This window comes from Pleurodeles waltl, chromosome 7, assembly GCF_031143425.1.
Source record: "Pleurodeles waltl isolate 20211129_DDA chromosome 7, aPleWal1.hap1.20221129, whole genome shotgun sequence".
Taxonomy (NCBI): domain Eukaryota; kingdom Metazoa; phylum Chordata; class Amphibia; order Caudata; family Salamandridae; genus Pleurodeles; species Pleurodeles waltl.
The window spans coordinates 225,604,302-225,625,095 of NC_090446.1; the positions used below are offsets into that span (position 1 = coordinate 225,604,302).

A 20,794-nucleotide genomic window follows, 5' to 3' on the forward strand; every position below is an offset into this window, starting at 1 on the left:
TATTAAGATTAATAGGGTTTCTTTGGGTACTTTGTTTCCTTCTGCTTTGTGTAGCATACCAAAAGGAACTGTCAAAAGCAATAGGTTCCAAATGCGTGATTCTATTGGCTTTGCCAATGCTTGTTCACACTTACACCAGTGTGAAGAGACTTCCAGAAAAATGACATCTAAGTTGAGCATACTAATTAACAAGGACATGACGATATACGTGCGTTAATATTTTATTAGAACTAAAACAGGACGAAAACCACTGGAGCTTCTGTGAGGGTCTGATGTAGATTTTTGGCAAAGACAAAAATAAGACAATTGCGACAACTATTGAAAACATATTTATCAACATCACTGTTTTCCCAAATAGCTGTATGTACTACAACCCCACGGAGCCCTTCAGTAATAGTTTGCAGTCTGAGTAATCCAGTTGGGAGGTTTGGCGCGCTTTGCCGAGCTGTGTGAAGTGAAAATCGACTTGTAGGCCTCTGATCTTCCTTCACACTCAGAAATGAGCCTCTTTGTGGCCGGTTCAGATGACGACTTAATGGCTTTATCAGAGGAAGAACTTCCATCAGCTGCTGAAAAAAATACAAATGAGGCCTCATTACGTGATAAGTGAAGTCAAAGGCACATCAGACAGTAAGAGCTTTTACAAATGTGACTTGCAAAGAAAGGCTTCATTTTAAATACTAAGGCAGATCTTCCTATTCATCATCACTAAACCAATTGCAAATTACATCAAAAAGCATAGACATAACTCAATTTGGAGCTAAACAGGCTTTAATTTTGTTTGCTCAAACAGACAAAATGTAAATTTAAATGGGTAAATTGTGCAAACAAGAAGAGACTGACATATTTCGTTTCCCTTTTTTTCCAAGAGGATAACATCCGTATCTTTATGGTATCCCCTTGCACCAACCACTCAAAATTACACCTTGAATTTAGATCAAGGTTATCAAAGAAGAGTGATCTGAAAGAAGGATGGCCATTATAGAACTAGTAGCTCTTAAAACAAGGAAGATGTGTGAAGAGAGAATATTCTTCGATTTAAAACGCAAAATTAAACACCAAGAACTCATATACTCAATTTGAAAGTTACTAGTCTGAAAAATGAACGCTGTGAAACAGTGGTCTACAATGAGTAAAACATGGGTTACTGATAGCTCGCCACTTGCCTGAAAGAAGCTCACAGAGGTGAAGCCCAGCAGGACACATAGCGAGTCTGGTCACAATCAGGGAGGGAGCAATGGTCACCTCCAGGACCCTAACAGTCTCTGCTAGCCAAGCCAGTGCCCCATGCTAACACAAACACGAGGTGTGATAGCTCGAGCAGTGGTCAGGACCCGCCACGTGGCCACTTCTCTCTGCTCTCACACCAGCCAAACTGCATAGATATTAGTCATTTTCCAAGCTTAGCAATGTTTTGGGGCGTGAGCGAGCACTGGACCAAAAAACACAAGACTGGCGGCTGGAGCAGAGTTACAGGAGTTCGGAACTGCAACTGTTCATAATCCAAGGAGTGTGTGTGTGTGTGTTTGCGTGGGGGCAGGGAGGACTTGTGCACGTGTTAACTTATTGGATGCGGTAACGACTGTCATAATGTGAATAGCTCAATATGATTTTCATTGAACGGAGGTAGCTCTCATCATAGGAACAATTGGAGGCTCCTGCTGCAAAGGATCAGGTGAGAAATGTCACTGATGAAATAAGGAAAACAAACCCTTTAACAAATGGCTTGACAAAGACATACTCTAGATGTGTAGCAGCAATGTGGTTGAAGGATGTTTGTGGCGTAGCTGACAAGAAAACTAGAAAGTTGCTTCAAACTGCACGTACATGCAATTAATTATTATTATACATATAGTTAACTGTGTAATGCAGTATGAGTGTTTTGTCTTGTACTGACCAAATTACATACTGCTGACCCAAATCCATTAACTCCTGGCTTTTACACACAGTCTCAACTAAACCCCATACATCACATGGCACAAACCGCCTCATGTCTGAGGTATCAGTGCTACAATTTAGGATATTCTCTATCCTGTTCTTTACTGCACCTGAAAGCTAAAAACATGCTGGATAAAATCCAAAATAAGTGAAAAATATAAAATCCAAGTCACTAAAATGAAACCTTTAGCTATTCTTCTTTACCTCCCCCCAATCATGTTGGCCAGAGCCAATACTGCATGCCTTGTTAGCACTCCCATCATGGCAGGCACTTTTCTCACACAATGGTTTTAAACCTGAAACCCACAACATTGAGTTAAAAGTACTGAATGGCATACAATAAAAAAAATAGTAATTAAGAATTGTTCGACCTGTCAGCCTTTGGATGGTCTTCCCCCAGACCTTTTGCCTTCCTTCGGACCTTTTGCCTTCCTCCTACATATTTTTGCTGGCCTTATGACTGTGTGCTTTACTACTGCTAACCAGTGCTAAAGTGCATGTGCTCTCTCCCCTAACCATGGTACCATTGACATATCCCCAACTGGCATATTTAATTTACTTATAAGTCCCTAATAAAGTGGTACTGCATGTACATGGGGCCTGCAGCACGTAGTGTGCCACCCACTTAAATAGCCCCATAACCATGCATCAGACCTGCCATTGCAGAGCCTGTGTGCAATTTTAAACTGCCAGGTTGACCTGGCAAAATAAACGTTTTGCCTAGCCCAAACCTTCCTTTCTAATACACGTCACCTCTAGGGCAGGCCCTGGACATCCCAAAAGGCCTCCCAGCTGACTGGACTCTCCCACCTCCCTCCCCTTCTAAATGGGTGTCGCTGCGAAGTGAGAGGGTGACTCCTCTGACATCCTGGTCAGTGTCTTCTCGACCCCATCCTCATAGTTCTGCCTGTCGCTACTGTCACCGCTGCTGCGTAAACTGAGAGCCTGCCTGACTCTCAGTTCAAGGCCCACCTCCAACCGCAGGCACCTGCCTGTGCCTCATCCCTTGGTGGCCTATTGGTCATCTGTGCCTGTCGCATGTGTCTCTTTGCCCTTTTCCTGTCTCTTTCACTTCTTTTTTAATTTTTGCACATTTTTGCACTTTTTCCACTTTTCCCTTTGGCGCGCTCTGCTCCCTGCTGCTCCGCCCCCATCCCTGCGAAGCATTTTCCTGCCCTCCAGGATCCCAGCTGACTGGACCCTCCCACCTCCCTGCTCTTCTTAATGGCGGCCGCTGCACAGAGAGAGTGGCGAATCTGATCTCCTGGTCACCGTCTGCTCGCTCCCCTCTGTGCAGGTCCACCTGTTGCTGCTATCACCACTGCTGATCGAACCGAGAGCCTGCATGACTCTTAGTTCAAGGCTCCCCTCCAACCGCAGGCACCTCCCTGCGCCTCACCCCTCGGTGGCCTAATGCCCATCTGTGCCTGTTTTGTGTCTCTCTGTCCTTTTCCTGTTTCTTTCTTTCCTTTTTCACTTTTTGTGCCTTTTTTCACTTTTTCCACGTTTTCCTTTGGTGCGCTTCTGTCCCTGATGCTGCTGCCCCTGCCCCTGCAGCCCTGGCCCCTCAACTGCGAAGCACTTTCCCACCCTCCTGCCTCCCAGCTGACCGGACCCTCCCACCTCCCTCCCCTTCTTAATGGCGGCCATTGCGCAGTGAGAGGACAAATCCTCTGACCTCCTGGTCAGTGTCTGCTCACCCCCTCTGCACAGCTCCACCTGTTGCAGCTGTCACCGCTGCTGCTCGAACTGAGAGCCTATACGACTCTCAGTTCGAGGCCCACCTCCACCCACCTGCGCCTCATCCCTGGTGGCCTAGTGGCCATCTGTGCCAGTTGTGTGTGTCTCTTTGCCCCTTTCCTGTCTCTTTCTCACCTTTTGCACTTTTTGTGCCTTTTTCCGACCATCCATCATTACAATGCTAAGACCCTCTATGCACTGAACACCAGACGCTCCACCGCCTGCCATCACGCATCACCCAATGACACCCATGGATCTTTTTCCTGCTTCAATGGCCAACACATCTTCACCCACCACCAAACTCCAGGTCCCCTCACGCTCCCCCTGCCACAGGACCATCGAACACCCACCCTGACCCCATCAACTGCATCCTCCTCAACATACGCTCCCATTCACAAAGACGCCGTAGAACTCTGGGACCTGCTAGACTCCAACCGCCTTTCTCACCAAAACATGGACAAACCCGGCATCATCCCCAGACATTGCCACTGCCATACCCAGCGACTACAAACTGCTCCGCAAGGACCGGCCTGGCCATCATACACAATTCCACCCTTCACCTGACAACCAACACAGAAGAACACTCCCCCCTCATGGAGCACCTCCATTTCCTGATCACGTCAACCCTAATTCTACCTTCTGCTGCACCCTCATCTACTGACCACCCAGCCCCAGTCAAGCCTTTAGTGACTCCATCGTCGCCATAATAGCTCCCCGCGCACTCACTTCCACAAACTACTTTCTCCTCAGTGACCTCAACTATCACATCAACAACTGCAACAACCACAACACTGCATCCCTACTCTAGAATCTCACCACAATCGGCCTCAAGCAACTGGTCACCTTGCCTACACACTCACCGGACACACACTCAACCCCATTTTCTCCGCCAGCAACAACACCCCCACCCTACACTGGACCGACCAACACTGCATACATTTCTCCATCACCGTGCCTACCATCCACCTTCGCACCCCACATAGGAAATGGAACCAGATCACCGAGGAGCATCTCACCAATCCCCTCAGCAAGTCACCACCTCCCCCTGCCACTGACGGAAACATCTCAGCACAGTACTTTCACCAATGGATCGCCGAAAGCCCCAACACCCTAGTGCCACTCCGAATGACTTTGGGTAAATACCTCAAGAAGGCCAGCTAGTTCTCCCCTGCACTTCAGGGCTCCAGGTGCACCTGCAGACTTTAGAAAAAAGATGCAGAAACAGCAAGACCCCCAGAGGACCTCACGGCCTTCAAATCCGCCATGAAATCACACCTCCACCTCATCAGGTCCACTAGGAAAGCCACCCTGCAGGACCATATCAACACCATCGCACACAATGCCAAAGAGCTCTTCCCAGTGGTTAAAGAATTCGCCAAACCCCAATCGGAAGCTGCAAACATTCTTCTGTCTCAGGACCTCTGTGAAAGACTAGCCACCTTCTTTCAATGCAAAAATTAAGGACAACTACAATAGCTTTGGACCCCAGAACCCCCCAAGCCCACCAACAACCCTCCAGCTCGGATCCTCCAAACCTTTGCAGATCCTGCCCAGCTGGTCCACCCTCACCATGGATGAGTCCTGCTCCATCATAAGCAGCTTCCACTACAGAGCCCCTACAGATCCCTGTCCCCACCACATATTCAACAAAGCCAACACCTCCATCGCACCGAGTCCCCCCACACCCTCAACTGCTCCATGGAGATGCCTACCTTTCCCGAGGACGGAAGCATGCCAAAATCTGCCCGCTCCTGAAGAAACCCCTTTGGATCTCAAGAACTACCGCCACATCTCTCTGCTGCTTTTTCCAGCCAAGGTGATCGAACAGGCCATCAACACACAGCTCTGCAAACACTTCGAGGATAGCAACATCCTCGACATCTCCCAATCAGGTTTCAGGAGCAACCACAGCATGGAGATCACTGTCCTCACCGCCACAGTAGACATCCGCTCGCTCGTCAATCGCGGCCAAACTGCAGTCCTCACCCTACTGGACCTCTTGGCTGCTTTCGACATGGTCTCCCATCACAACCTCCACTCAAGGCTCCACGCAGCTGGCATCCATGGCAAGGCCCTACTAATGATACACTAATTCCTGATGGGCAGAACACAGAGTCAGCCTCCCACTCTACATGTCAGAACTTACAGATATCAGCTGCGGAGTCCCCCAGGGCTCCTCCCTGAGCTCAATACTCTTCAATATCTACATGGCCCGCTCACATCCATTGTCAGAAGCCTTGGACTGAGCATCGTCTCCTATGCCGAGGCCACCCAGCTGATCGTCTCACAGATTGAAAACCCTAAAACTGCCAAGAAGAGCTTCCTCAAAGGGATGGAAGCCATCACCACCTGGATGAAGGAGAGCTGCCTCAAGCTCAACTCAGACAAGACTGAGATCCTCATCCTGGGACCCTCCACACCTGCCTGTGATGACTCCTGATGGCCTGTGACACTCAGTACCCCCCCACCCCCCAACGAACCACACAGGCATTCACGGCTTCATCCTGGATTCATCTCTTGCCATCACTCAGCCTTATTCTCCTGTTTCCACACACTCTAACTCCTCTGGAAAATCTTCAAATGGATTTGAAACGACTGCCGCAAGACTGTAACCCATGCCCTGGTCACCAGCAGGCTTGACTATGGCAACACCCTCTACGCCGGCACCACCCAGAAGAATTTGAAGGAACTACAGCACATCCAGAATGCTTCCGCCATACTCATCCTGAACAACCCCACGTGAACACATCACCAAACACCTGCGAGACCTACACTGGCTCCCTGTCGAGAAAAGGATCAACTTCAAACTCCTTGTCCACGCATACAAGGCTCTCCATGATGTACGACCTACCTACCTCAACCACTGATTCCCCTTCTACGCCCCTGCCAGACCTCTCCGCTCCACACAACAGGCACTAGCCACCGTACCCCAAATACGGAAGACCTCAGCTGAAGGAAGATCCTTCGCCTTCCTCGTGGCAAAGAGCTGCAACACCTTGCCTCTTCACCTCAGGCAGTCGCCATCGCTACCTCAATTAAGGAAGGACCTTAAGACCTGGCTCTTCGACTGAAGCACAGAGTACCAAATCCCCATAGAGCGTTGAGACCCTTACAGGTGAGTAATGAGCTTTATAAATTCTGACTGTTTGAAGTTGCAGTTTATTTAAAAAGATGCTATGTACTTTTGAGTTCTCCATGTCCTGGTAGTAAACTCTTAAATTCGTTTTTCAATAGTGAAAAGCTTGTTTCTCCCATAGGATAACATTGGACTTAATTAACTATATATAATAAGCTGTAACTTCCAAATGGGAACAGGTGACCAGATCATGTTTGGTGCCTTTGGAATTGTAATAGAAACTCATCTCTTACAGAAAATATTGGATTTTAAATTACAATTTTGAAAATGCCGCTTTTAGGAAGTTGCAAAAACAAGGTGATGGATGGAATGCTTGAATTAATCTCAGCCACTGGCAAACGCTCAGGTCCGTAATCCTAATCCATTGTTTTATTTTTGCCCACCATGCCACCCCAGTGTGGGCCCAGTCAAATGCAAATCAGTCTTGACCTTGCACCCCAAGTGAACAGTCCAGTCGAGCTGCCAGGCAGGTTCTCCCTGGACCGGAAACAAGCATCCTAAGACTGGTTTCTGGGTATCTCCCCTCGTCAGCCAGGCTAGTTTGAATCCAGTGGCACAGTGAACTGCGGACTCACGTCTGGTCATAGCCACAGGGGTATAATAGGCTTCCAATCACCTGAACCAGCACCCAGATTCAGATGGAGTATGCTTCTGAACCCTAAGTGGTGCTCCTCAGGTCCTGGACACTAAGTGGCCTCAGTGGAGCCAAACTGAAGTTTTGGTGTCAAAATATTTATTACATTTTGCTCCATTATTCTAAATTGGTGTGGTATTTTTCTTGTGTTGTGTTTTCACTTTATTACTACTGAAGTGTTGAATAAATAATTTACACATTGCCTCTAAGTTAAGCCGAACTGCTCTGTGCCAAGCTATGAGAGGGTTGAGCACATTTTCATTTGATGTTTGCTTGTGCCTCACCTGACCCGCTTTTAACCAGTAACCAAAGTTGTTACAAACATAATTTAAAATTAGCCAAGTTCACCACCAATATGGAGAGAGGTAGCTTTTCACAATTGACTGCTTGGTAGAGAAGGGGTGGTAGGTGGGAATTTCACAACTCCATTGTCAGCAACTTTTTTTGATTTCCTCTGTCTTGATGAAACCATCCTGGCTGGCTGTTCCCACACAGAGTTATCACCAAAGCTTTAATCTCATCAATACTCAATTCATGTCTTCATAGGCCATTAGTTACCAAATACATCGAATTCAACCCCTTGTGCATCACTCCCTGAGCTTTTGATCACCAAGGTCTATCGTCTGCCCTACAAAGTTTCCACAGCATCAATGTCATCAGAAACGTGTGTTCATCCCCAAATCAACTCCTCTCCACCTTCAGTAGATTCACCTAGCTATCCGTGGTCGCAGCTGGACGTCCATCAAAGGAAGCATCCAGCACTACAGAGTTAGGAACTTATTTTCATTCTGAAATAATGCCATCTCCCCTCAAACTCTTCCACTTATCACGAATATGTAATTGTGCATCTTCTGTATAAGTCTCCATACTGTAGAACCTTCTGTCATCCCAAACCTGAAGATTTGAGATCACTTACATTTCCACAAGGCACTGAAACTAGGTAATTACAACTTTAATCTCTCATGCTCTGCTGTTACTTTTATCTTATCGATCTTGGGCTCAGTGCAAAGAGACCACCTTGGTAGTGAATGCTGTGCTTGCTATAAATAAATGTATACTTAATTATAGAACAGTGTGGCATACCTATTCAGCCAGAATCCCTTGGGCGATTTTCTATCTTCTTTCAGCATAGATTTAATTTTCCATGCATGGTTTTATCAATTTATGCTTGGCTCTACCCTTAAGTCAGCTCGTCTGCCTTTACTCAGCTGGACCCACTCTGCTTCTCAAGGTAGCCTTGTCTCATCTCACCCTCATTGTGCTCCCTCTCACAGATACAGCAATAAAGTGGCTAAACACTGTAATTCCTTTCCTCCGAAATGCTTTCTTCACGTAATTTTCAAATCTACTAACACTACCACTCTGCCAATGAATTATCGGAATCTCTAACTTCCCATCACTTCCTGGTGTTTAAATGTTTTTACTCACTTGCAAGTGAGCTGCTTTGAGATGATTTACTGCTACGTACTCCCCTGCGCTTTTTTTAAAAAAATGTATATTTCTTCTTTGGCACGTGTAAGTATTCCAGCAGTATGACAACATTCTGCCACCAATGTTTACAAAATATCTGGTGGAGAGAGAAAGAACACAATTTTGCTACAGCTAAGCTGCACTTCAAGAAATGGGCAATGCACCCATAGGCGATCAGTAATAAAATGGTCCAATATAAAAGTTATCATTAAAAAAATGCCCACAAAGCAATTATACTCGAAAACATAACCTGACTACAGCTTTAAAAGAAATGTGTGTGGAACCCACAGTGAAGTAACCAGATACATTTTACACACTGAAAACGTGAGTTAGTATTTCTAATCCACGGTAGTTATTACTGAACTTCGTACTAAGCCGCCAACTGTTGTGGAAACACAGCTACTGTGTACACGGTATGAAAGACTGTGCCACACATGCATGCATACCACTAGCGCATCTACACACACACACAAACACACACACACGCCTACGCTGTGCTACATATTTATGTCTTAGGCACCTGCAAACTAATATAATTGTGTGGTAAATGAGCTGGAGTTGTCAGAAGGCAAGAGGAGAAACTCGGACCAGTTTAACACAGAAAGTTTGTTATACTTCGGTTGCCTTCATAGGCACGGATTTCCCAAATTGCCAGGAGAAGTGGCACTTCAACCCTTTTGACTGATTTTACCTTACATGATTGACACCTCCCATCCTTAGGCATCAACAGTCTCCGTTTTGCTGCCGAGGGGATAGGAGCAAAGGAGTTCTGTAGAAAGTGAGCAGGGCTCTAAGAGCTTTGTCTAACTTCTGATTGTGAAGTAGCAAGAACCATGCCAGGATTACCAGTGATTACCTCTGGAGGCCCTTACCTAATGTTTATTGGGAAGATGGTTGAACAATGGATGCACCTTGTGCACCTACTCAGCACAGTACATACTGCTAACATGAGGCCTCTCCATACTACCCAACGCGATTTGTTGACATGCTGCATTGTATCTTATTGCCTTACAGAATGATGGTACAGGTCAGAGTCTAATAAATACAGCATATTTGTTGAGATAAAACTAGTTTGTGCACTGATACACGCCAGCTCATCCATGAAGAGTAAGATTGATATTTTGAAATTTAAAAACACGGTATCTTGGACCTGCTTATAATTACTGGCATCTCAACGTATTTCTATCAGACTTATTTCTATCTGCTATAGATTACTCACCATAAGACTTCCATGTGTAATGCATTGTCAGCACAGGGTAGAGGTGTACAGGCAGTTTTTAACCCTTCACTGCCAGGCCTTTTCCCCCTCCTGTGCAAGCCCTTTTTTGCCTATTTGGAATAGTTCTCGCTTAGGCCCCCATAACTTTTTGTCCACATAACCTACCCATGCCAAATTTGCGTCCTTTTTTTCCAACATCCTAGGGATTCTAGAGGTACCCAGACTTTGTGGGTTCCCCTGAAGGAGACCAAGAAATTAGCCAAAATACAGTGAAAAGTTTGTTTAAAAAATAAAATAAAAAAAATAAAAAAAAAATGGGAAAAAGGGCTGCAGAAGAAGGCTTGTGTTTTTTTCCCTGAAAATGGCATCAACAAAGGGTTTGCAGTGATAAAATCACCAGCTTCCCAGCTTTCAGGGACAGGCAGACTTGAATCAGAAAACCCAATTTTTCAACACAATTTTGCCATTTTACTGGGACATACCCCATTTTTACGATTTTTTGTGCTTTCAGCCTCCTTCCAGTCAGTGACAGAAATGGGTGTGAAACCAATGCTGGATCCCAAGAAACCTAAACATTTCTGAAAAGTAGACAAAATTCTGAATTCAGCAATGGGTAATTTGTGTAGTTCCTACAAGGGTTTCCTGTAGAAAATAACTGAAATAAAAAAATATTGAAATTGAGGTGAAAAAAACTGCCATTTTTCTCTACGTTTTACTCTGTAACTTTTTCCTGCAATGTCAGATTTTTGAAAGCGGGGATATCTAGGGCTTGTAGGTTTATCAAGAACCCTAGGCACCCAGAGACAATAAATGAGCTGCACCTTGCAGTGGGTTTTCATTCTATACCAGGTATACAGCAATTCATTTGCTGAAATATAAAGACTGAAAAATAGGTATCAAGAAAACCTTTGTATTTCCAAAATGGGCACAAGATAAGGTGTTGAGGAGCAGGGGTTATTTGCACATCTCTGAATTCTGGGGTGCCCATACTAGCATGTGAATTACAGGGTATTTCTCAAATAGACGTCCTGTTCACAAACTGTTTTATATTTGGAAAAAATGTAGAGAAAGACAAGGGGCAATAACACTTGTTTTGCTATTCTATGTTCCCCCAAGTCTCCCGATAACAACGGTACCTCACTTGTGTGGGTAGGCCTAGTGCCCGCGACAGGAAATGCCCCAAAACATAACGTGGACACATCACATTTTTCCACAGAAAACAGAGGTGTTTTTTGCAAAGTGCCTACCTGTGGATTTTGGCCTCTAGCTCAGCCACCACCGAAGGAAACCTACCAAACCTGTGCATTTTTGAAAACTAGAGACCTAGGGGAATCCAAGATGGGGTGACTTGTCGAGCTCTCACCAGGTTCTGTTACCCAGAATCCTTTGCAAACCTCAAAATGTGGCTAAAAAAAACACTTTTTCCTCACATTTCAGTGACCGAAAGTTCTGGAATCTGAGAGGAGCCACAAATTTCCTTCCACCCAGCGTTCCCCCAAGTCTCCCGATAAAAATGGTACCTCACTTGTGTGGGTAGGCATAGTGCCCGCGACAGGAAGTACCCCAAAACACTATCTGGACACATCAAAATTATCAAATAGAAAACTGCCTGTTTTTGTGTGTGTGGGGGGGGGGCACCTGCTTTTTTGGTCCTGGGCTCAGCAGCCATCTAGGGAAACCTACCAAACTCAGACATTTCTGAAAACTAGACACCCGAGGGAGTCAAGGGAGGTGTGACTTGCGTGGATCCACCAATATTTTCTTACCCAGAATCCTCAGCAAACCGCAAATCTAGCAAAAAAAATAATCACATTTTTCCCATATTTCTGTGTGGGATTACTGCACTGGGACAAATTTCCTACCACCCAACGTTCCCCTCAGTCTCCCGGTAAAAATTATACCTCACTTGTGTAGGTGGGCCAAGTGTTTTTGACAGGGAAGAGCCAAAAACATGTCGAAATTGAGGGTGAACCAAAGTGGGTTTGAAAAAAAAAAATTTTAGGCTGACAAGTGCAGCAGAAATGTTATCGGTGTAGATGAGACAATGCTGGGTGGTAGGAATTTTGTGGATTACTGCAGATTCCGGAAGGTTCCATCACAAAAATGTGGGAAAAATATGTGCTTTCCAACAAAGTTGTAGGTTTGCAGGGCATTGTGGGTAAGGAAATAGTGCGGGGTGCATGTGAAGCACACCACCCTGGAATCAACTAGATGTTTAGTTTTCAGATGTGTCTAGGTCTTGTGGATTTTTCTACATGGCAGCGTCCCAAAGTAAAAAAAAGTGCAGCCCGCACCATTCCAAGTGTGACGACTTTGAGAGTTACCAAGCTCTCATGGCCCAAATGTAAAATAAAAAACAAAAATAATCAAATGTCCTCTTGCTTGCCATGGGATAAAATGTATTAGTGTGTGGGGGGAAGCTGAAAGACTGTTAGCCCCTTCAGTTCGGGTGGGGGCATTACCAGGCCCATACTGGTTGGTAGCCACCACCCCACTATTTTCTTTTTTTTTTATTCCCTGGCAACTAGTAGACTTTCTGTCCCCCTGGGGTGTGGATCGGGGGTAATTGCCCAATCTGCCCACTGGTGGGCAGAACAACTTTGGCTCCATTTATTTGGGGTGGGGGTATGGCCATACCTCTTATTTTGGAGAAAAAAATCTTCCCTGGTCTCCAGTGGGCTTTCTGCCCCCACTGGGGGCAGATGGGCCTTCCAAAATAGGCCAGTCTGCCCCCAAGGGGGGCAGTTATGGCCAACAGTAATGTGCCCCCATGGGGAAAGACCCTTGCCCAAGGGGCTGCCCCCCCCCCACAAAACACACACACACACCAATGCATGGTGTCTAGAGGTTACTGCCCCCTTTGGGGACGGAGTGGCCTAACAAAAATAGGCTGATCTGCCCCCAAGGGGGGCAGAAATGGCCTAAATACAATTTGCCCCCCAGGGGAGCGACCCTTGTCTAAGGGGTCGCTCCCCAAACAAAAAAATAAAAGTAAACAAAAAAATTTAGCCCTGGTGTCTAGTGGTTTTCTTCCCCGGGGGAGGGGGCAGAAATGGCCTAGAAATAATTCCCCCCCCTCCCCCTCCCGAGGAGCGGCCCTTGCCTAAGGGGCCGTTCCCCTTACTTGAAATAGCCCACAAAAAATATATTCCCTGGGGTCTAGTGGTTTCTGCCCCCCCCCCGGGGGTGCAGAAATGGCCTAATAATGATTTGCCCCCACCCGGAGCGACCCTTGCCCAAGGGGTCGCTCCCCAAACAATGTTTTTTTTTTTTTAAAACAATAAAAAAATGTATCCCTGGTGTCTAGTGGATTTCTGTCCCCCCCCGCGGGCAGATCGGCCTAATACTTTTAGGTCGATCTGCTCCCGTGGGGGGACAGAAACAGCCAAAAAACAAATTGCCCCCCTGGAGAGCAGCCCTTGCCCAAGGGGCCGCTCTCCTTATTGAGTAACTACAAAAGAAAAAAAAAATCCCTGGTGTCTAGTGGCATTTCTGCTGCCCGATCGCATCGCGATCGGGGATCAGAAATGCTCAGAGAAGCCTGAAAGGAGAGGAAAGGCCTTTCCTCTCCTTTCAGGCTTCTCTGACCCCCTCCACGTGATTGGAGGAGAAATGCTTTGCATTTCTCCTCCGATCGGTGCTGGAAGGTGAGCTTCCAGCGCCGGAGGGAAGGCCTCTGATGAGGTCAGCGCTCGAAAGCGCGCTGACGTCATCAGATGCCACAGGGGGGAGGGGTCCCGGGGGGTGGAGTGGAAGGGGAAGCGATTCACCCTTCCCTGCCTAGGGGAGGGGTGTGCCTGGCCCCCAGGGGGAGCGCTAGCGCTCCCCCGGGGGCCCATAGCAGGACGAGGTGATCTCATACAAGGCACCGGGGAACCAGCGCCTTGGACGAGATCACCTCGTCCTCGGCACACTAGGGGTTAAGGGCAGGGCAATAGTGCAAAAAGCCCCAACACAGTATTGCTATATCGTAAGTCATCTCTACATGTACTTTTCAACCTCCCAACTCTAGCCTTACTTCTGAGAGACAGCCCCTCTCAAAGATAATTTTATAGAATGTGTTGAACCTCTGGCTGAGTTATTTTTTGGAAAAACGACCCAAATGAAAAATCTGATCATACTGGGAGATATTAATGTGCGCACTGGACAGAGAGACTTGGCATCATCAATATGCTGTTATTAATATTGTAAACCCTGTGTTTTCATGGCTCTATTGGAGAAGAATACCCAGACAATGGTCCTGAACAAAGTAGGATGAAGTACCTTTTTCATTACCATTGTTGTCCTCCTTTTAACTCAAAGGCAGGAAAGCCATCCAAACAAACCATTTATCACTAGACTTAGGCTCTTAGGTCGCATAACATACTTCAGGGAGCACCCTTAAACGTTGTACATCTAATTTGGGATCATTTGTAAAATTTTGAAACTGACTGCTACACATTTACCAATTGCCATCTCAACAGGCCCCACATTTACATGTAAAGGACCATACGCCGTACTCAGGAAACCAGCTGCAGTGTAAAATGCAGCCACATTACAGGAATCAAGATAAGCGTAGATTAAAATGCTACTTTTTGTTATTAAAGGAAGCTGATCAGGCAATGGAAGAAAGTGCTTTACTTCAAGCAAATATCAGAAGCAACACCCTGGCAAAAAAACTCTCTCTAATAGCTAGCTGCAGTTGGTTGCAAATGGATTTTATCACATGCCTAGGGATAAATTACCTCTGTTTTTTCACGGAGACAACTCACTAAAGCTACATGGATATTGGAGCTAAGAACGCGTCTATACAATGTCAAGCCAGAGTGCTGCCTATCTATCAATCAAATGGTCTACAACATGTTTAGCAGAGATTTATCAACTTCATAACAATCGTTTTGTCAAGGCTTGGAAGACCACACACAATAGTAAGAGCCTGGGTTCTGACATAAATATTTGTTTTCCTGAACTATTTGGGGGATTGGCATTTAAGCCAATTGTTTCTCAACCTTCACTCCAATTTACTGAATACTTTTTAGAATTTGTTGTGGTCCATTCATGAAATCGTTGGTCTATTTATTCCGCAGTTAAAGAAACCCGTTCTTGAAATAGGAGAGCCTGCCACTTTCTAGCAAATATTTTATTTATTTAGTTTTCCCTTGCAGGCGATATTTTTATCTTGGCACTTTTCCAGGTTAGGTCAAGAGGAGAAGGAAATTCATTACTGTGGTTAAAATGGACTATATATGAACAGAAGGCAACAAAAGGTAGACAGCAGTTACTGGGCATGGTATAGCGATTTGATACAGTAGGCCACTTCATTCAAGCTAACCGTTTGCTTGATTTTAGCAACGATTTACCTTTTAAAGGCAGCCAACACTCTCTGAAATCTCAATGTCAATGTTCAGGATTGATTTCACTAAACAATATGCAGAATCCTTCAAAACACCACCCTTGTTTAGGTTTGTTACTCTTAATAAACATTATCAGGTATTTTAGCATTCTGATCATCTTACCCATTTCATCAAGAGATGGGTAGTTTCCAGTGCCTTCTCCTAAAGCACAAGATCGAGTTCAGGGCACTGAACAAAGAAGGTCAATAATATGGAAAACAACATGCAGCACCATACCCCCAAGAAATACCTCATATTCTCACCATGTGAGCATTCATTACCTTTTCTGCCATCTAAATGACTGGCCCCAAGTATGAGGGATATGCCCAGCTGTGAGGCCCAAGCTTGCTGAGCCACGACTCAAGCTGTGCATCACTGATGAGGCTCAACATGGCCTAAAGTAATCTGAGGTTGCTTGTGTACCTCTTCAGGGTGGACCTCGGCTGTTTGTTCTTAGGGTGGTGGGTAAGACTAATTTATATACGATTAGTCTCATTCTGTGAAAAAAAAAAAAACACTAAGAAGCTCCTTATCAAGGTATTGGAATGTAGCTCAGAGGGTGAGATTAATTAAAGTATTGCATCCATCACCCTGTGTGCTTGCTCACATTCTCATGGACCTAGCTCTCGACAATTCCTTGCATCAGGACAATGAGTTTTGGTACAAGATCTATTGATAATGAACACGCCACTCTTCTATTACAAAGAAAGGGTAAACGGTGCTGGATCCCAAGAACACTTACCTGGGCGTGCTGCTGAGTTAAAAAAGAAATATGAAAAGGTTACCAATCAGGTTCTATATTCATATCCTTAACTTTTCAGACAAAAACACTATAGATATCTCTACAATGACTGCAAAAAAACCTTTGGGTATTCCATGTTAGCAATGCAATCCATATTAACGTTTCACATTTTACTTCATCTATCATTTGCCCAGAATATTTGTTTTTTCCAAGATGTGTTATTTCACTAGTTTTTTCACGCAACATATGACTTCTGTAAACTGCATTCTGACAACTGAGTCGCCGTGAAGTGTCTGACTGCGTTCAGGGTCATAAACATGTGCAGACTATTTGTACATTTACTCCTTTGCCTCTCTGCAGTGAGGGATAGTTGCATGTGCCACTTTTAATTGTGAGAAAGTGTGAGTTATGCCGGCAATGCAGGATTTCAGAAAGAAGTGGGTAGAAAAAGCAGGAAACTGGTTAAAAGAGAGAGAGAGAGAGAGAGAGAGAGAGAGAGAGAGAGACCATTAAAATTAAGAGTTATGAAGGGGTGAACAGGAGTGTCTGAAACTCTCCAAAGGCCACTACCCCTTCAATCGAACTTAGTAATGTTTAATTTGCAGTCTCATATTTTCAGAATTTAAACATTTTCAAACCTACTTATTCACTACAAAACAACTGTAAGCTGGTACTGCTAACAAGGCAATGGGAAAGCAAATTTGTTTTAGTTATACGTGTTGGTTTTTGTGGGACATTTGTGAATGCAATGACTGAAAACTCAAAGAGAGGTAACCCAAGTACTAGTCAGGTGCAACGCTCTGTGAAGCACAAGCTGCAAGTTTATTAGTGTTAAGCCATGCCCTGCTTTAAAAAGACCACGCCTCTTGGCAAGGGTTCGTAGTTATGTTACTTTGGCCACATACCTTTTAGAGACCCTCTCCTATGATTCTTGTTCAAGGCATTTTCAATGCAAACGTAGCTTATTTTACCGTGCTCTACAAAAGAACTTCATGAGAGAGACATGATACGGTACACAATCTCCAATATCAAATGTGCACAGTGCGAGCCGGGAGAGAATGCACGAAATACAAAATAAAAACTAGGACCCTGAAAGAGCTAATGATGTTTGCAGCACGGATGTATAAGACTGGGAAAGAGTTCCAATATTTCAGGGAATTCAGAGTAAAAAGCACGGTGGGGAAGGACGGACTGCCTATTAAGAGAGCAGGTGTGGTCTTTTAAGAAAAGGGATGGTGTCGGGGTGAAAAATGCAATGATCCAAAAGGGACACTGAAAAGAAGAGATATAAAAGCACTAAGGATAAAAAGATGATTCATTTCAGAAAACTGAATAGCAACAGTAAACATACTTACAAAAAAGTCTTCTTTTTTAACAGGTGACTAACAATTGAAGTAACCTTTCAAACAGGCTACAACAAGCTCTTGACTAACAGGCAGTCGTGTGAGCCCAAAGTTAGGTAGGCTGAAGCAGCGGTTCCCAAATTGTTGTCTGTGGCCCCCCAGGGGTCCGTGATATAATGCCAGTGGGTCAACAGGCCTGGGCCAGCAGGAAGGCACTTCTCTAGCTAGGGCGTCTTGAAACACGTGTTTTTATATTTATTACTTCCTTGGTGCAGTGGTTTTAAAAGCACTGCAAAGTTCCCTGTACATCCAGCAGCTTTCGGGCAAAAATAAAAGTGTCAAAATAACTGGTGATTAATGTACCTGCTGGGGAGAGATGGGAGTTTTGTCTAGTGGCAGTTTTAACTCATCTAAGGAAGCGCAGATGGTTAATATGCCTGCTGCAAAGAATGTGCATCATGCAAAGAACAGTAATTTATCTGCATAGCACAGTGAGTTACTGCTTTTGTTACAGATATACTTTTGCTACTGTGCAGATTATTAGCCGTAATCTAGCACAGTGAGGTATGAACTGTCATTAAAGAGCTACATGCAAACAGCATGGCACAAATTAGAAAGTTACATTTTTTTTTCCCCCAGTCATGCATTTTCCTTATGCTACTAAAAAAGATTTGGTCGCTTAGAAATACAGTTTTATTGTTAAGGTAAACTCTAACCATAGTGTTGTGTTCTGAATCCTGAGTTTGTGTTTCTCTAGACCAAGCACTTGTTAAGAATACCTACCAGTGTGGATGACATGTGAATCCTACACCATGTAGTCTCCTGTAAAGTGCTCCGACACCCTTCAGTGGTATGAGAGGTGCTATAAAACAAATGAATTACACGTGACCGAGATTATGGAGAGATCAGAGGCCCTTATGGTTTTATTTCCATTTCCCATCACATATTTATGTAAAAAGGTTTTCTCAGATGTTATGTACCTAAAAAATAAAAAACAGAAATGTACAATCTAACCTGAGGGTTCAGGTTTCCTAAATAACACAAAATATTGAAAAGTTATTCGCCGAGCTGCAGCGTCAACCGTTCCATTGAAATGTTTCGATTTCTTTGCATATTTTTTCAATATGAAATAAATATATCTTTGGTAATTCAAGTATTTGTTTGCTGGGTACCCTTTTTGTGTATTTTTTGTGAATTACTGTTTTAATGTTTGAAATTTAAATTGTACAAATTGCTTGGGGGTTCCACAGGTTCCACTAGTGATTCAGTGGGTTTCCTCAGAAGTCGTAAGGTTGGGAACCACTGGGCTAGAGGCCTTTTCCCATGAGAGAGGAAAATATAAATCAGCTCAGACTACAAAGGCAATCATTAAAAGATGAGCGCAAAACAAGCACCCAACTTTCTGCAAAGCTACGCAGATCCTGCACACAAACCCTGGCAATAACCAAGGCTCTGGCTGATATGTTTAAGCTTTTATACCTTTTCTAATTGACTCTCATCCCCCCTACCGCAACCATCAACAGAAACAAAGAGCAGCACCCTGTCCACCTTAGTCTTTTTCATTGTGATTTAAAGCTTAGTTTGAGTAACAACTTGTTCTGGTTAAATGTTAAAACTCCACATGTACGACTGTTAATGTTCTGAACTGTATCAGTTTTTTCGAAACACTGGGTAAACAGACAATTTTGTAACGAAAAAAAAAATCTACAGTTGAAATGCCTTTAATCGCCACGCGGGGGAGCTGCCACTCCCTTTATAATTCAGCAGTATTGTGCTGCAAAAGTTCACATTCAACTGTTAACGGTTAAGTGATCCAGAAGACACGAAATACAAACACTGCATAATAATTATACTTTCAAAGCATACAGCGCAATGTTCTCATTTGAAATTAAAGGTGTAAGGCCTCTTCTGGGGGTCCTTGGGCAGTCAGCGGATACTGGCAAGTACTGTGTGCTGTTTCAAAAGTGTATCCCAGGGCCACGTAACTGGAGCGCTCCACATCAGGTAGTTGGCTACCCTGTGGGTACTTAATGCTCTAAGGCTAGCGTGGGCGACTAATCAGGGTTTACTCCATACAGAGTGTGCTTGAGGTGGGTTAGAACCTAAAGATCACTCAACATTAGGGTTAGGTCTGCGCTTTCCTTCACAAAAAGAACATTAATTAATCTAGAAGGCACTTCTACATAGATCAGTTCAAACTAAGATCTGCATGAACCGCCAGATGGTGCTAGCGTCTTCTGGAGGCAGCGATACAAACAAGCACTACATCTATACAAGATGTGGATTTGTTTCACTCAAGATTTCCGGAGGCACTTGAGTCTGACACAACATAGGCTACCCACCTCGGACACACACACATCCGGCAACCACCCTCAACAGGCCAACGTGGGAAGCAAATGTAACATTCACATCAAATAAAACGTCACCAAATTCAGAAATAGAAGTTGAGATAACATGCTTGACAATAATAGTAGAGGAAACATTTTTTTGTCTTGTTATAGGCTTGGTAATTAGAGAGTTAATTAAATAATGTGGCGTATAATGTGGTAAATGCACAAATTAACGAATTATTTAAGTGCCTGGCAAACAATAAGTGTTTTTGGCACTAAATATCAAGACACAACACAGCTTTTATTTTCTCCACATCTTGATAATAATTTATTTTAGTCCTATAAGGAGTCAAACCTTTACTCAACAGGTCGCATGCAGATGTTTGCATTAGGCGCTTAACTAATATACGATATATGTGTGGTCGTAAATTTTAGAGCCCCGGGTTGTGTCCGATTTTTGCTATCCCGTTTGAAGTTTTTTCTAACTCACGGGCACAAGTTCGTTTTTTTCTATCGCCCACATATAACAAGCATTGGCATAGCCAATAGCTCTCGCCTTCTGGCCTTATAAGTACTTAACCATGCAGTACATTACATTGGCATATGGAACATACTGTAGTTGACATAGTGCAACCACTGGTGGCCTCTGCAGAGTACCTATTTGCTCCTGAGATGTGCAGATACTCTCCCATAAATGTTTTACAACAGTACTAAGACGTGTCATTAATCTTCCTTTCAAAATAAAGAACTGTAGGTACTTAGCACCAGACAGGACTTCCCTTCTAAAACACTTCCTGTTTCTGATCCACAAATTTTATCTTCGCAGTTTCAACTGTTAAGAAATGTGTGGAGAATCACCCAATGGGCCGG

The 20,794-nt window shown here is 44.4% G+C and overlaps 1 protein-coding gene across 2 annotated transcripts in view; it reads right to left on the minus strand.

The window, feature by feature from the left end:
- Positions 1-205: 205 nt before the first annotated feature.
- Positions 206-20,794, minus strand: part of RTF2 (replication termination factor 2) — a 349,973-nt gene continuing 329,384 nt past the window's right edge. The window contains exon 9 of one of the 2 annotated variants that reach the window (XM_069243603.1): positions 206-566. In XM_069243603.1, the coding sequence (XP_069099704.1) occupies positions 388-566 (179 nt within the window). In that variant the 3' untranslated portion in view covers positions 206-387. Of the gene's footprint in view, positions 570-20,794 lie in introns of both variants that reach the window. The other variant, XM_069243601.1, reaches the window with a different exon arrangement.